Here is a 17,417-nt window from a genome sequence, read left to right as displayed (position 1 = left end):
AAGCTGTTCATTTTAATATTTATCTACTTTTAAATTTTGTTATCATGGTCATTATCATAATTGAAAAAATAATAAATAAAAATATGAATTAGTGTGGAGTAACTTAGTGGAAAACGGAAATAATTGGGGGGAGGATACTGTCGACAGATTAGATTAGATAGGTGTGTTATCTGTCATCTGTGGTTTAAAATGTAACTTAAAACTTTCGAGATTCTAAATGTTTTGTTTTACCTGGTAATAAAAAAGCCAGGAAAAGTGAAATCAATGTAGCCGTAAAGTTTTTCAATTGTTGAGCATTGAAGACGTGTGCCTTATGTATTCCTAAAAGTTACATTTTTTTCGCCAACACCATTTAATTTATATACAATTTATATTTGTCAAATATTAACAGCTTTGATGGAATGGGGTCACGGATAAAGTGAGCATTTAACTGTTTACTTAATTAATTATTATGACATTGATACAAAAATCGATTAATAGTGTTGTAGTATATCAAAGATATTTAAAAACAATTTTATTACCGTTGACATTTTTTTTAAAAATTTATGAATAGGGCTAAGAATTTGTAGGAAAGTACATTTTTTTTTGGTGATTGTAAAACGTAGCTTTGTAAGTACATAATTTGAATTATGTAACTACGAATCCATTTATGCAACTTTTATTTTGCATTTTTTTGCATTTTTTCATGTTTTTAATTTTTTAGGTCATTTTTGTGTATTTTTAAATCATATTTTCCTTTTTTAGTTAATTTTCTGGTATTTTTAATCAAATTTTAAAGACTTAATTAGGTACTCGAAAATAAATATATTAAAATTTTTTTTTATCATTTTAATAAAATAAATACTAAAATATAGTACATATAGAAAAATCAAATTCGATCAAAATTTTTTTTTCTTTTTTTTTTTTATTAAATAAACACTTATTTATGCATTTAATGTACTAATGTACAATATACTGTACCTAATATAAATATAAAAATTAAATTAAAAAGCATTTTATACTATAATTTTTGGCATTTTATATTGAATATTTTTGCATTTTAATTGTATATTTTATTACATTTTTTTAAAATTTTTAATACATTTTTTAAGGTTTTTTTAGTGCATTAAATTCACAGCCTTATTTATGAATCATATTTATATTGTTATTATATAAATTATTCTTTGATAATTGCAGCTTAATTAGATACTTCATATTTTTGTATTCTCAAATATTGTATACCTATTAAGTTATATAGTAAGATGTAAATTGATGACTTTTACAAATGTTACTATTAACTTCTTCATACATATCTTGTTAAAATTTATATTAATTTTAAACATTAAACCAGGAATGATGTAACTCATTTATTTGAGTGTTTTTGTGAAGTTGCTGGCCCTAGTAAAGAAAATACTTCTCCGTGGATTCTCCAAAAGTTTCCAGAACATTATAGACAGGATGAAATGCTTAGTACTCTACCTGATTTTGCATATCCTTGTGAATTTGATAAGTAAGTTTTTACATTTTTTAAACTAGTCTAATATTTTATTTATATTGTTTTTAATCTTTTTGTTTTGTTAGAACCGTAATTCAGCATTATTCATTTGTGTTAACTAATATTGACTCAAAATGGACATTTGGATTTTGTAGGCATGATCCTAAATCTGAAACTGCTTTAGTTGTTCTCAGTTACCTTCCTTGGCATGAGTCTTTTTATAAGTAAGACATTTTTTTATTAATATTTATGGCATTTAGTTATATGTATAATTTGTTACTGATTTAGGTTCTTAAATTGTATATCAAATCTTACAAATAGTAATAAGTCTAAAGATTTATGGCCATTTTTGGAGTCTGTGTACAACAGTAAGCTACCAATCAAAGGATGTGATTTAAAAATTAACAATGATAATGGAGAAGAAGTAATGGATTTTTAAAATATTCTTAGTTAATAATTGAGTATTATTCATTTATTTATGTTTTTTTAATATAATTTTAGTTATTTGTTTGTCAGTCCCCTATTCAATTCCAGTTACCAAGCATTCCAGAGAATGTGAGTTATTACTTATAGGTATTTTGTCTTATATTCTAATACCATAATTAATTTAATTTTATAAAATAAAATTTATACTATGTTAATTCATGTTTTCATATTTTATTTATAACACTGCATATTAACACTTTTATTTTATTTTAGAGAAATCTGACTGAGTATTACAATGCAGTTGATAGTCAAAATATGATTATTATCTTTGCTTCCATGTTATTTGAACGTCGAATTATCTTTACTTCAAAAAAATTATACCGGTTGAGTGCCTGTGTTCAATCTGCTAATGCGATTCTATATCCAATGAACTGGCAACATATATTTATTCCGGTATTACCTCAGTCACTTATTGATTACTTATTAGCACCAATGCCTTATTTGATTGGCTTACCTTACTCTTTATTCCAAGTAACTATTTACAATTTATAATTAATTATACTTAGTTTTACTGTATTTATATTTATTATTATCTTTTTTTTTTTTTTAGAACCTGCAACGTAATGACTTAGGAGAAGTTGTAATTTTGGATGCAGACAAAAATACTATTGAAACACCATTTAATGATTTGGAAAATCTTCCTACCGATGTTGTCAGTATATATATATCTTACATATTGAATGATTCATAAAGGATTCATAGCTTAACATTTAGTTATTATTTAATTTTGTTTCAATTATGTACAGAACTTTTATAGTTTGAAACACTTTTTAAACATTACTTTTCAAAAAATAAATAATTGATATATTTAATACATTTTGGTATGATTTCACATTTAAATAAACCCATTTGTAATAATTTTAAATAAATTAGAAATATGTTTATCATTAGTTGTTTATTTTTACAACACATAGTTTACTTATTTAATTTAATGTTTGTTATTTCAATTATTATTTTTCAGGTATCCATTTTAAAGCGGCTATTACGTAATAAAGGCACTGTGTTAGGAGATGGTGTTTCAAGAGCTTTTTTGCGAGCTCTTGTCCTGTTGATTGGTGGCTATAGAGATGCATTAAAGTTTCATCAAGGAGAACGTATAACATTTAATAAAGATGCATTTATAGAGTCTAGATCATCAAACATGCAACCATTTTTAAAAAAAATGTTGGAATTACAGATTTTTCAACAGGTAGTCTTTGTATATGTTTACCGGTAATATAGATGATCTGGTATTTTGCAAAATGCCAAAAATCACAGGGCAATATACATAATACAAGCTTTGCCTTGGTATTATGTATATTGCCAATCGTAGAGTAGGCAATATGAAGATAACAAACAAAATTGGACATCAGCTATTACCTACGACTTTAATTATTGTTTATCATATACATGTGTGTTCACGATTTAACACAATAAATACAATTAATATTCTTTTACTACTATAATAATAATTCTGAGATATAATATTGAACGTACTAATAATTTTTTTACAATATTGTCATTTTCGTGTCTCGTTTTGGTGTTTCAACTATGCATACAATTTATATGAAGTCAACTTTTATAACAAACTTCAATTTTTTTTTTTAAAATTGGCCACTCATACTAGTTTTTTATCTGATGAACAGTATAATGAGTTGATTTAAATTGAATCCACAAGAATTGCCAAGGGTTTTTAAAATGGGTTTGTAAGTTCAAGTGTCAAAATAAAAAGTGCATTTGCCTTAAAAATAATATTTTGTGTACTTTAAAATGTCACTTTTCTATAACGTATTATAATAAGTAAATAGTAGTTTAAATAAAATATTTATATAATAGTAATAATATAATAATGGATAAAAATTAAATTTTGTGTAATAATTATAAGAATCTTAATGTAATATAACATATAATAAAATGTTTTGTACTTTGCCTAAAAAAAAAATTGGCATTTTTCATAATGCCTAGGTATTTTCTAAAATATATGAATTATCCATAATGCCGTTAACATATATATTTTATTAAATTGTTAATATTTGTACAAGATGTGATTTGCCTGTTTGAAAGTCATGTACACGAAAAACCATTCGTTCAATAATTATTGTTATGGTTATCATATTTTCATTGATGAACACTCCTTATTATTCTAATTTGATTTGATTGCATCAAAAATTATATTTATTTTTTTTATTGATATATTCTTAAATGAGCTATTCAAATGTTAATTCAGTTTCCTTTTGGACTTCTGAATAAGTTTATGAATTTAAAATTTAAATATTCTTTAAATATTTTATTAAAACTATAAAAAACCATTTTTACTCAATTATAATGGTAATATGATTCTATTACATTTTTGGTTTTTGGTAAACCAAATTTCAAACTATTATCTACTGGCCACATTTTGGGAATAATTGGTGGTGGATACAAGCATCTTGTTTTGTAGACCTTTCTTTCATTACACTCTTTTTAAATTATTTTTCTATTTTTCATTTTGAATAAAAATGTTTACACATTATTACCAAACAGATGACTGGCTCTTATTTGTATGCTCAGAATATTAATTTTTTAGTTGAATTATTTGAAAAAATGTATGTATTTTTTTTGTATTTAGTTTATAGAGGAACGATTAGAAATGTTAAATGCAGGGCTTGGTTTTTCTGATGAATTTGAAATGGAAGTATGTAACTATCATGAAAAGTCTAGTAATAGGTTAAAGCAACAATACAAAGAATGGACATTCACTGTGAAACGTGAAGGAACTGCATTCTTTAAAACTGTTAAAAATGTGGTAAGTTTGTAATTTTAAGTATTTTATGGTAGCATTTTTTGTGGATAGTATATAAAATAAATAAACTATTATAACAGTTTATTCATAAATGTTTAAACTATCTGTAGTTTACTAAATTTGGTTATAAGACAAATTTTCAAAATCACCAATTATAAGTAATTAATTTATACTAAAACATGCATGTTTATAATTTTTATTACAGTGAAAACTGTAATTACTTGAATTGTTTTTTTTTAAAAAAAAGTTACTAAGAGTAATATTTAAAATTGTATTAACTCCAATTATATTTCTATTTACATAAAGCGATTTTTTAATAAATTATTGGATAAACTTGATTAATTAATACACATTATTATTAATATATTTTCAGACTAATCCTGCAGTACGAAATGCTGTAAAAACTGTAAGTTATTTTTTCTAAATATTAAAAAAAAAAAAAAAAAAACGGTTGTAAAATTATTATTTTTCAGGTTAAAGAACGGGGTAGAGATGTACGGTCAGCTTATAAAGACTTTCGATCAAAACTCCATGTTCAGAATAAAAATCCTCGAACTAAAATTAGTACTCAACCTAATTCTGCCCCAAGCTCTCCTTCTGTGCAGAGGAGATCATCGAGGCCATATACAACTGCTTTCACTACTGCATCTGCTAGCTATCGTAAAGAAACTTCAAATGGTATACAAAAGTTAACTAATGCACAAAAGTTAGTATATTATCATGATAGTTGCATTATAGTATAATTGTGTTAAATTTCAAGGACATTTTTCTTTAAATAGTTTACTGAAAGAAGTTTCATGTTCTCCACCACCTCAGCTCAACATGGATTTAATGGAGGATTTAAAAGATGTTTTATTTAGAAATTTTCCTAGAAATAATACGCCTAATTCTCTATTGGTATGCTAGTGAATATATTTGTACTTATTGATAGACTATTAATCCTAATTAAAGATTTTATTTTTATTTAGAACTTTGATACAGCTAGTACTGACCATGACTGGCAAGATTCTGTCAGTTCTAACTTCATGACAGATGATGACATTTTTAATACATCATTTGGGTCAGCACCGGCTGAATGTCCAATGGAAACTAAAGATCTGATCCGATTAGATTCAACGTCAAGTATTGATGATTTTGATCCTTTGAAAAGTCCAGTTAACAATAATGGCTTGATACCAGGAGTAGGTCTTACTAATCCATTGTATCATTATTTTGTTCCATTAAACAAAACTCAATCAGAAACTAAAAATAATAATGATTTGCTTAACGAATATGGCTTGAATTTTGATTCATTGAGTCTTACGGAACAACCAGGTCCATCCATGTCCCCAAATCAACCTTCTGGACCACCATTACCTCCAAAACCAGCCAACTTCAAATCAAATTGGACGAAATTTGAATGATACTCTCTTCAGATTTAGGGTATATAGTTTTATAATAATAATTGTGATAAAATATTTTAATATGCAATCACACTATTTTTTAAATTAGTGGTTACCACATTTATAATTATACAAAATTTTCCATATTATAATTATTTTTTGGAAAATTTTTATATATTCATATTATTTTCAACACCAAATTTCAAAAAATGGACCAGCATTTTGCCTCTGATAATGATTATTTAATGCTCATCAATGTAGTCATATAATTTTATAAATCTTAAATAATTTGTATGTTACAATATTATTACTCATTATTTTTCTTTTTTGTTGATTAAATATAAAATATGTAAAAATATATAACTAGTAGTTTGATAGAACCTAATACTAAAATTATTATTGAAAGTGAAAACTTAAGAGTTGTTTTTAAATTTAAGTAGACACATTGTTTATAAATTATTGATATTTTTTACATGATAAAATAATAATTGGAAAATTCCATTATTTGCAGAGTATAAATATATTTAAATATAAAATCCAATTTTTGTTAGTGTTGATTAAATCTCCTATTCAACATTTATCTATTGGTGATGAATATGTTACAAAGTGCTAAACTCTGGTCACTACTAAGTGGAATAATTAATTTTGAAATAACTTTTCACACAGTAATCAAAAAGCAAGATTAATTTTTTGGAATGTGAAATAGTCAGTATTCATATGCCAATAATATCTAGCATAGGATCAAAACACCGTGATTCTTAATGTTAAAGAAGTTATAATTTGTGATATTATGATATGAATATTAATAAAGGTTATAATTAGGCTTAGGAACTTGTAGCTCTAAAAAATACCTAAATATGCACCAAAAAATGACTAAATATGCTCTAAAATATGCACCTAAAAATAACCGTATATGCGCTAAGATATGCCAAAAAATAAATAAATATAATAAATGTGGTAAAATTAAATATTTATTTTATTAGAATTTATATTATAATGAACACTGAACAAGTAATCAAAGTTATTTAATAAAAAAATATAAATTATCGGATATCGTCTATTGAACCCTTATAAAAGGTCGATACAGGTTTATAGAATTATTTATACCTACACAAAAATTACAAGTGGTAGTTTGTAGATAACATATATATTTTTTTTTTTATAGGTTCAAATATGTATATATATATGTATATATAAATTAAAAATAGGAGTCCTTATGCCTGGACTCTATTTGATGTTTGTGCAATCAAATATAGTGGTCGCCGCTTATTAGACTCAAAACGACTGTTCCCGATTTGCATCTATACTAACACACAGCGAAAAATTCGTCTATTAGACTCACACATCGGTTAATGGGGTCATTTTAAATTAGATAAATAAATATAATATTGTACATACGTCCAATGTACAAGTAATCATGCTATAAATGCATATAGGTGATTATGAAGTTGACCGAAGAAGGTTAGGTTAGTTAAATCTAATCAACTTTGGATGGATTCTATTGAAAATGTAACTATGTATGTAATTCGTTATTTTATTACCGTATTTTATTACATTATTTTTAATCAAACAAAATATTTTCTATTTAATACTTATACTTTATTTTATTACAGCATAAAACAATCCTGAAATCTCAATAAATATTTTTTAGTAAATAAATATTTTTATTTTTTTCTGGGGGGGGTCATTGTCTTATTGACTCATTCGGTTAATAGACTCAAACGACAGGTCCCAAAGTGAATCCAAAATTTCATGTGTGCAAGACTTGCAACTGTGTGTAATAAATTATTGTTAGAATGTAAGTGTATGTTCATACTACATTACACTACGTTTTACTTAACTTCTTAATTGTCAATCGACGAATAATTGCAATAAAATTACATATAGTAAATTATAACTTTATCGGTTATGATAGTTGTACAACAATAATGATGTTTAAATAACAATTATAATCGCATACGCTACTGTCTTTTACATTTTATATTATTATTGTTCACCACTCGTCAATACATATTTCTTTACATGTCAAAATATTGTAATTTTTTATAACCACTGCCAAAACTATCTCAATTTTTGTTTATACTTTGAAAATGAATTAATTAAAAACAAAAAATGTGTTTTTAATTAGGTTATAATATAGGCATAAAGGATTTTGGGTTTTGAATAATACATGTTGTATTTATTTATTTAGCATGCACATAAAAAAAAAAACTATACATATATTATGGTGTTGGTAAACTAGATCTTATATGTAATCTTTTATCAAATTTGGAATCTATAATTTTTCATATTAAATTACATAAAAAAATGTTGTGCTTTGAGGTTCAATAATTATTAGTAGTTAATATTTACTCTCCCTGAAATGTCTATTTCAAAACATTTTTTAATTAATTTTTTTTTTTAACGACAAGTGCGAGCATATAACTTTAATATTATAACTAAAGACTGGATTTAATAGATATTGCAACTTTTTATTTATACCAGTTAAATCAAATCTGATAAAATATGTATACGAATCGGATTAATTAGTCTTCCTATTTAATTTAATAATGCAATTTTTTTGCAAATTTTAATGTACTTCACATGAACAAATATACAAATTATTATTTCTAAAATAATTTTACAATAAAAATATGAATACGATGTACATTTTTACATGCAGTTAAATGTAGTTTAGCATTTTTAAAATCATACTACTTAATAGTTTGAAAATATTTAATGAAATTTTAATTTAGAAAATATATATTTTTTGAAAATATTATATTAATGTCCAAAATATTATTTAAGTTGTTAATGATTATATATTTTATATGATTTTACTAAGTAATTTCAATGTATTTTTCATAGCAATTTTTCCATATTTTTAGTGCAATTTTTAAATATTTTTAATGCAGTTATATCCGGTCCTTAACTATAACAATATATTTGCTATATTTTCTAACATAGAATTATAATATACCATTTTTATAACGTAAAAATACAATCTTCACAAATGAATCGATTGTAATAAGTTATACCAATATGTTCTAGTCTATAATCCATATTGAACAGCTTAAATATTTTGTGCCAAGTATTTAGCAAATAAAATTAATGTGAACTTGCTGTTGCTTTGTTTGCACTAAAAAATCACCATTATTCTTACTTTAATCAATCATTTTATTATTTAAAAAGGCATCATATGAAAGGGTTTTTTCATCTCTCAAAAATGTAGTCATTTTTATGCACTATTATGAGTATAGAAAATCTAAACAATATTGGGGTATTTATAGTTGAAAAAGAATTATATATTTTTTAAACATAAGAATCATCAATATCTATTTATTTAAAGTTCCTCTTTCATTAAATATGTTGGTTTTTATTAATTTACATTTCACATTAAGTGTATTTATTCATTTAATAATGAACATTAAGGATGGGCAATACATTTTTGAAAACTAATAAGAATTCATTATAACTTTTACTTGATATTGATCAATTCACATTTTAAAATTTTTTAAATATTAAAATCAAATATAATTTTTGTTGGGTTGAGAAATCAAGAAAAGAGGACTAATCAATTTGAATTAGATATAATTTTCAATTTGTATTAGTTTTCAAAATTTTTCAAAATTCTCGCATTGCTATAATTAATAATAGATTTGGTATGTTCTGGTAAAATTACAAAGTACACCCATCCCTGTAAGGAAAAATAAGTAACTAAATGGTGCTATATTAAAATTTAGTTGTAAATATTCAATGAAAATTGCAATCATTTATTTATTTAAGCCAATAAAAAATATATTTAAATATATGAAATAAAACCATTAACCTAAGAGGCATAGAAAAAATAAGAAGTAGAAAAATGGCTTTATCTGATATCTATTATTAAGCATCCATTATTTTTAGTACTTCAATCGCTTCAACAAGTCTATCCAATTCATCTTGCGACTGCCTAAGTTTTTCTTTATTTGCATTTTTAATATCTTCAGGAACTTTTGTTTCATAGTCTGCAACACTCATTGCCTTATTTAGTTTTTGCACGGTTAGAGTTAAGGAATCGCTTTTTTTTTTTAATTTTTCCACTTCTTTAATAGTATCAATTAAGCCCTAGTTAAAAATTATATTTTAAATATTTCTTAATAAAATGCATGTTCTGCGCTAAATTTTTAAAATAGTTTACCTTCAGTAAAAGATGTACTTGGCATTTATCAGATACAGATAGAATAGCACATCCAGTCGGCATAGAAGAAGTATCTGCAAGTTCCACTTTACTGCAATTGGCAAATGTAGCTATCTCTGATTTAAACTTTGCAACAGTTTCTAATGTTCTTTGTTCAGTACACATAATATATGTTTCAGTTTTGGAACTCTTAGGAACATTATAATCTGATAAAGCCGAACGAATACTATGTACAATTTTTTGAATAAATTCAACCTCATTTTCAATTTCTAAATTTCGCCAAGAATATTTTATCTAAATGATAGTATAATTTATTATTATTAACTATTTATGTAATTTAATGAAATACATCTATTATATTATAACGTACATAATATTTGATTAATATCAGTATTATTTTACTTACAGGTAAGGGATATGGAGCAACACATATACTTGGATATTTAGTAGTATCAAAATGTGGTAATCTTTGGTAAAGTTCCTCAGTAATAAATGGCATAAATGGAGATAATAATCGCAAACCAGTGTCCAAACAATTAAATAAAACATTTTGAGCAATTTGAGTTTTACTCTCATTATTAGATGCAAATACTGGTTTAAGTGATTCCTAAAATTAATATTCACAATATTAAATTATTAAAAAAAAAAAAATTAAAATAAATTATTGTAACTTACTAAGTAAACATCACATAAATCATATAACCAAAAGTTATAGCACGCGGTTGTAGCACCATTAAGTTCATAGTTTTCAAATGATGTATTACATAGTTCTACAGCTAGCGCTAAGCGGCTTAAAATCCAAGTATCCATGTTATCCAAGTTTTTGTTCTAATAGATATTAGGATTATTTTATATAATTGATAAATAAATATGTTTATTATCTTATATAAATTACTTGTGATAATGGAGATGGTACAAATTCTTTTTTAAAATACATAAGTGCAAACTTTATGGCATTCCAAAGTTTATTGCAGAAAAAACGATAACCTTGCACTCGAAGAATACTCAAATTTATATCATGTCCTATAAAAAAATAAAATAATTAAAATTATGATTTGTTAAATTTGAATATTTCATAAACGCACCTTGAGACATGTACGAGCATAAAGCGAAACGTAATGCATCTGTTCCGCATTCTGGAATTCCATTAGGATAATCTTGTTTCTGTCCAGCTTTAGCTTTTTCTATTTCTTTCATATCCAAATTACTATCTAAGAGTTGCTTATTTAAATGCTCCAAAGATATACCTTTAATAACATCTATTGGATCAACAACATTACCCAATGATTTACTCATTTTACGACCATGAGCATCACGTACAATAGAATGCAAAAATATTGTCCTATTTATAAACAACATTGTAAAATACAAAAGAATCAAAATAAAAGTTTACTATTTTATTTCTTTAAGCTTAATAATTCAATTTTTTAGATTACTATTATCAAGTATACACATAATAAATAAAACTTTTACTTACTTAAATGGTAAACAACCCAGTAAGCGCTGAGAAAAAAAAACCATTCGAGCTACCCAAAAGAATAAAATATCATAACCAGTTTCTAGTAGAGTTCCAGGGAAAAACAACTTTAAATCATTAGTCTAAAATAAATAAAACAATACTAGTAGATTTTGCTATCAAAAAATGATATAGTAATTGTATACTTGATCGGGCCATCCAAATATAGAGAAGGGAAAAAGAGCTGATGAAAACCAAGTGTCTAAGACATCTTCATCTTGTTTAAGTGTAATCTTTTCTTTTGGAACATTAAATTTGCTGATTGCTTTTTGTAAGGCTTCTTCTTCAGAATATGCACTCACCCAGCAATCATCTTCATTAAGCTAAGTAAACATATTTATTTAAATATTATAACTAGAATGGTTTTCATATTTATTTTTCAACATACTGAATTTTGAGGTTGATCAGTAAAAGTAACAAAATATGCAGGGATTCGATGACCCCACCAAAGTTGTCTTGATATACACCAATCCCTAAAATAAAATAAAAATTATTAAAGGATTGAAGCTTATTATTATTTTATAACTACCTAATGTTTTCCATCCAATGAAACCAAGTCTTATTGTGTTGAGATGGTACAATTTTAAGTTGACCATTTGTGACAGCTTCGGATGCTTGTTTAGCCATTTGGTCACAACGAATATACCATTGTGGTTTAATGAGTGGTTCTACAACATCTTTAGATCGACTACATATAGGTACAACCATTGGATTGTCAACTGTTTCGCAATAAAGATTCCTTTGTTTCAATGCCTCTAAAATAACTTTACGAGCTTCAAATCTTTTCAATCCCTTTAAAAAAAAAAATAGAATTTGATAAAGTTCAACCCAAGAAAATAATTTCATTTATTTTAAACAACTTACATTAAACTGCTTACAATCACCAATGATTACACCATCATCATTGAATATTGTTAAAAATGGTAGATTCAAGCGTTTACCTACTTCATAGTCGTTTAGATCATGAGCAGGAGTTATTTTTACAGCACCTGAAAATAATTATAATAATAATATATACTTGAATTATATTACCATTATAAAAATGTCATGTTAAACATAAAAAATTTAAAAACATACCAGTTCCAAAATCTTTTTCAACAAAATCATCACAAACTATAGGCAACTTCCTGTCACAAAATGGATGTTGCACAAATTTGCCATGTAAATGTTTGTACCTAGAATCAGATGGATGAACAGCTACAGCTGTATCTCCCAACATTGTTTCAATCCTAGTTGTAGCAACAATAATTTTTTCACCTTTTCCAATAACTTCATAAGCAAAAGATACCAAAACACCAAATTCAACTTTTTCTGCATAACCGGGTATAGATAAGAAAGTTCGACCAGGTAGTTCAATTTTGTCTACCTATAAATTAGTAAAAATTTAATTTCAAATAAAATTATATTTTAAATCAATATTTATAGTTAACTAATATATATATTTATAGAATATCAATTAACCTCAATATCAGAAATTGCACTCTTTAAAGCACATGACCAATTTACTAAGCGATTGCTTCTATATATATCACCACTTTCATGTAAACGTATAAAAGCTTCTGTTACTGCTCGACTAAGCTTTGGATCCATAGTGAAACAAGCACGATCCCAGTCCAATGAGGACCCTAACAACTTCAGCTGCAAATATATACGATCACCTTTCCTAGAATATATTTAAACTTTAAAATTATAATAGATTTAACTTTAAATTATTACTCACTCTTTTTTCCAATCCCAAATTTTTTCAATAAATTTTTCACGTCCAATATCATGTCTAGTTTTTTTTTCTTCACGCCATAATTTTTTTTCAACAACTACCTGAGTTGCAATTCCAGCATGGTCACATCCAGGATTCCATAGTGTGGTTTTTCCATTCATTCGATTCCTAATTAATATTTAAGACACAGTGTTATTTTTATATTTGTTTATATAGTCTATAACAGTGGAGCACACATGGGTGGTAGTGGTTAAGAGGTTATAACCTCCCCCCATAAAAATATCTTCTTTATGAACATTTTATGATATGTTTGAATAGGGTTGTACAAAATTAATCTCAAAATTATAAATAGCACAACTCCCTTTACTTGCTAAAAAAACCTGTGTGTGCTACTGATCTTAAAAATTTATAATAGTTGAAAACATAATATTTACCAACGAGTAATTGCATCTTCTACTGCATTAGTGAGAGCATGTCCTAAATGTAATGATCCAGTTACATTAGGAGGTGGAATAATCATAATAAATTTTCCGTTTGGGTTGTCTTCTTGTAGGTTTTTCTAAAATTGTACAAGTATATTATTACTATTATTATCTAGGTGCTACAAAATAAGTCAAGTTTTTGAAAAGTAATTAAATTTATTGGAAAAATAATTTTTTTCTTAAATAACTAAGTATGCTTTACAATAATAAAATTGAAATTAATTTAATTAATTTAATTTAATTTGATGATAATAAAACTAAAGTTTACCCCATATTCTGGTTTAAAAAATCCTTCTTTTTCCCACCAGCTGTACCATGCTGCTTCAACGTATCTAGGACTATACGAATCAGGCATTGGACATGCAATATCTTTTTTGTCTCCTGGTTTAGTATCATGTTCATATAATGTTACTCCTTTTTCTTTTTTTATTGGTTCCTTTTTTTCTTTTTTCTTAAAAGAAATTATTTAGTTATTTCATGAGAAATAAAGGCTAATATAATTATATAAGCATACAATTTAATTGCTACAAATCAGTTATTAATATTATAAATCAATATACAAGTGTCTAACATGAAAAATAATAATTTTAAGTAAGAGAGCATACTTCTTCTTTTGGTGCTTTTTGTTTTTGATCTACTTTTTGTTTAAACTTTTCCAATTTAGCTAATTTTTTTGCTTCCTTTTCCAACTGCTTAGCTGTTTTTACTGGTGGCTCTTCCATAGTAATTTAATGACAACTGTAAATTATTTATAGGATTACAAATCAGTATAAAATAATCAACCTTAATTGTGAAGGATTTTAATCTAATAAACACGGTAATTTAAAAATGAGCCGAAACCCAAGAAATAATCACGTTATCAATTAATGGTGATCATGCCACACGGCAATGTTTTCACATTTTTTCTACTGTTATGATAAAATTTATAAAAAATCACAATTTTATCATTATTCGTGTACATTAGATTGGTCACATTGGATTTACAGTTATTACTCTATGGTTATTGCACATATTCTAAACCAGTGTGTTCAAAATGTCAATACATTTTATTTGATTGTATTGTTTTTTTATTATTTTTATAACAATTTTTTCCGTTTGTGGTGGGACAGCTTCCGTTTGTCATATCTACATCAAACATTCATCAATATTTTGTAACTATTTTGGAACTATGTGAAACTATAGATAATTCCAGGGGCGTATTTATACTTACTTCAAGGGGGGGGGGGGACTCAAATTTTTCTTTAATTCAGGTTCAACATTTACAAGTAAAATGTTTAGTAATATTTAAATCGGGTGAATCCTTAATATTTGTGATTTTTTTTTTATCTAATGTCGGATCCACTTAAAACCGACTTCTATATAGTTCTTTTTCTTTGTTTGTGTTTTGAAAGTTACGCTTGTGTTTTATTTGATTTTTCATTAATGAACCAGACAAAAAGCCCAATTCAGTATTCACAGCCACGTGTAATTTGATTTCGTTATAAAATTCAATATGGCTCTCTCACTAGTGGCGTATTTAGGTTTTTGTCATGGGGGGATATGACTTTACGGTAATTATTAACTTGAGGGGTCTAAGCCCCCCCACAAGTTTCCAGGAATTATAAAAGCTCATTAATATAAAATATACTTTCTATGTTTGCCAAAATTATAATACACAACGCATTACTTGAGATTAAATGTTTTCTTCTTCTTCTTCCATGACTTCGGCCTTCAAGACCATGTCGTCCAACAGATTTGTCTCCAAGTTTCTCTATCTAAAGCTAACTCCTTCCAATCCAATCCTGGTCTCACTTTCTCTATGTCTTCTTTGATCCTATCTTCCCAGCGTAACCTCGGCCTTCCAAGTGGTCGTTTTCCTTTTGGTGCATTCTCTTGTACTATTTTTATCAATGACCCTGTTTTTCTCCAAGAATGTCCTGCCCACTTCAGTCTTCTTTTGGTGATATCTTCTTTAATGCTTGGTCTTTGATACAAATCCTGAAGTTCCTTGTTTTTACGTATTCTCCATTCACCTGTATGTTCGTCTTTACATGGTCCATAGATTTTTCTCAGTACCTTTCTTTCAAACACTAAAAGAGCATTTTCGTCGTTTTTCCTCATGGTCCAAGTTTCTGACCCATATGTCACCACTGGCTTGATAAGTGTCTGGTATATTTGGGACTTCAGATTTTTCGAGATTACTCTAGATTTTAATAACTTTGTCAGGCCAAAATAACATTTATTGGCAGCTTGTAATCTTGCTTTTATTTCCGTACCTATTTCATTCTGCTGTGTAATTAGTGTGCCAAGGTATTTGAACTGCTGCACTCTTTTGAATTTGTAGTTTTCGACTTCCAGGACCTCGTTACGACAGCCTTTTTGTTCATGTCTTTGCACGACCATATACTCATTTTTCTCTGCGTTAATCTCTAGGCCTACACGTTTAGCAGCATTTATGAGTTGTTTTGATTGTTCTTTGAGTTTATCTTTGCTTTCTGCCATCAAGACTATATCGTCTGCATATGCCAATATTCCAATGTTGTTTTCTCCTAGTTTTACTCCTTCCTTATCTAAGGCTGCTTCTCTAACTACTTTTTCTAATACTATGTTGAATAAAACCGGTGATATGGCGTCACCCTGCCTTAGTCCAGTTGTCACTTGAACCGTTTTCGATAACGTTTGTCCTACTTTTACCTTTATGTCAGTGTGACTAATACTGCACTCGACGAGGCTTATTAACTTACTAGGCATTCCAAACTCTTCTAAAATCTTGATTATGGACGTTCTATGTATTGAATCATATGCTTTTTTGTAATCAATGAAAACCATATGTACGCTTTTGTCATACTCCCAAGTTTTTTGTAACATTGTAATGTTTTATTAAACCAAAACCAAAATCAAATACTTATTTGTTATTAAAATACAAAATCTAATTTTCTTGTTTTTTTTGATACCTAATTCATCTATAACTTCTTCAACTGATAAGCGTATGTCTCGACGAATTGACAACAGTGATAATCCATTTAAACGTGTCTAAACAAATAATGTTATTATATTATATAATTATTATTAAATAAAGCTCTTTCATTGCATTACGCAGATAGATCTTGAGGCGTTTTAAACTAGAGAAACTTCTCTCTGGAGTTGCTGTTGAAACAGGCAAACTAACAAATATTTTTAATAAAAAATGGATATTTGGATATACTTCTTCATCGCAATTGTCTAAAGCTTCTAATCCATTTTTAGTTAGGTTTAAGTTACTAGAAGCCAATTTCAATTTCCACATCTTGAGTACAGCAATAATATTGTTTTTATCAATTGTGAGGGAATATAAATAAACCAAATGTTTAATTTCATTCCTGTCTTCGTCAGAAAATTTTGAATGAAATAAGCATTCAAAATCTAGTAACAAAAAATTTAAATTATGAAAAAGAAAAATAGATAACATTTAGAAACAGAAA

At 26.4% G+C, this 17,417-nt stretch overlaps 2 protein-coding genes across 4 annotated transcripts; one reads left to right on the top strand and one right to left on the bottom strand.

The window, feature by feature from the left end:
- Positions 1–78: 78 nt before the first annotated feature.
- Positions 79–7,689, top strand: LOC112684349 (DENN domain-containing protein 1B-like). 3 transcript variants are annotated; one of them, XM_025555825.1, is made up of 14 exons: positions 79–418; positions 1,331–1,489; positions 1,561–1,698; positions 1,763–1,898; positions 1,976–2,029; positions 2,174–2,431; positions 2,511–2,612; positions 2,922–3,149; positions 4,548–4,724; positions 5,095–5,127; positions 5,195–5,427; positions 5,501–5,618; positions 5,690–6,143; positions 7,269–7,689. In XM_025555825.1, the coding sequence occupies exons 1-13, from the start codon at positions 402–404 to the stop codon at positions 6,122–6,124; spliced, it is 2,088 nt and encodes a 695-aa protein (XP_025411610.1). In that variant the 5' UTR covers positions 79–401; the 3' UTR covers positions 6,125–6,143; positions 7,269–7,689. The 3 variants fall into 3 exon arrangements, with proteins under 3 accessions (XP_025411610.1, XP_025411609.1, XP_025411611.1); XM_025555824.1 differs by lacking the exon at positions 7,269–7,689 and having other exon boundaries at positions 5,690–6,217; XM_025555826.1 differs by lacking the exons at positions 79–418; positions 7,269–7,689 and adding an exon at positions 523–609 and having other exon boundaries at positions 5,690–6,217.
- Positions 7,690–9,834: 2,145 nt separating this feature from the next.
- LOC112684380 (valine--tRNA ligase) lies at positions 9,835–14,860 on the bottom strand. The gene is made up of 17 exons (XM_025555881.1): positions 14,583–14,860; positions 14,246–14,428; positions 13,930–14,054; positions 13,499–13,663; positions 13,240–13,441; positions 12,856–13,144; positions 12,643–12,767; positions 12,308–12,570; positions 12,167–12,251; positions 11,925–12,101; positions 11,740–11,861; positions 11,348–11,604; positions 11,158–11,285; positions 10,938–11,090; positions 10,669–10,869; positions 10,263–10,556; positions 9,835–10,189 (listed from the first exon to the last, which is right to left on the bottom strand). The coding sequence occupies exons 1-17, from the start codon at positions 14,697–14,699 to the stop codon at positions 9,968–9,970; spliced, it is 3,108 nt and encodes a 1,035-aa protein (XP_025411666.1). The 5' UTR covers positions 14,700–14,860; the 3' UTR covers positions 9,835–9,967.
- Between the last annotated feature and the right edge of the window lie 2,557 nt (positions 14,861–17,417).

The sequence above is a fragment of the Sipha flava genome, unplaced genomic scaffold (assembly GCF_003268045.1).
Source record: "Sipha flava isolate LNK unplaced genomic scaffold, YSA_version1 249_pilon_pilon, whole genome shotgun sequence".
Classification (NCBI taxonomy): domain Eukaryota; kingdom Metazoa; phylum Arthropoda; class Insecta; order Hemiptera; family Aphididae; genus Sipha; species Sipha flava.
The sequence above is the reverse complement of the archived record's forward strand: the minus strand, read 5'-3'. Positions and strand labels throughout refer to the sequence as shown.

What these genes read in the sequence shown, in the direction of transcription:
- LOC112684380 (XM_025555881.1), bottom strand. Translation starts at nt 14,699, where the DNA reads ATGGAAGAGCCACCAGTAAAAACAGCTAAGCAGTTGGAAAAGGAAGCA. An exon ending in ATGCTCGTACATGTCTCAAG is followed by an intron (nt 11,286 to 11,347) that starts GTGCGTTTATGA and finishes ATTTTTTTATAG; the next exon opens with GACATGATATAAATTTGAGT. An exon ending in AAGTACATCTTTTACTGAAG is followed by an intron (nt 10,190 to 10,262) that starts GTAAACTATTTT and finishes ATTTTTAACTAG; the next exon opens with GGCTTAATTGATACTATTAA.
- LOC112684349 (XM_025555825.1), top strand. An exon ending in ACAATGATAATGGAGAAGAA is followed by an intron (nt 1,899 to 1,975) that starts GTAATGGATTTT and finishes ATATAATTTTAG; the next exon opens with TTATTTGTTTGTCAGTCCCC. An exon ending in ATACGCCTAATTCTCTATTG is followed by an intron (nt 5,619 to 5,689) that starts GTATGCTAGTGA and finishes ATTTTTATTTAG; the next exon opens with AACTTTGATACAGCTAGTAC.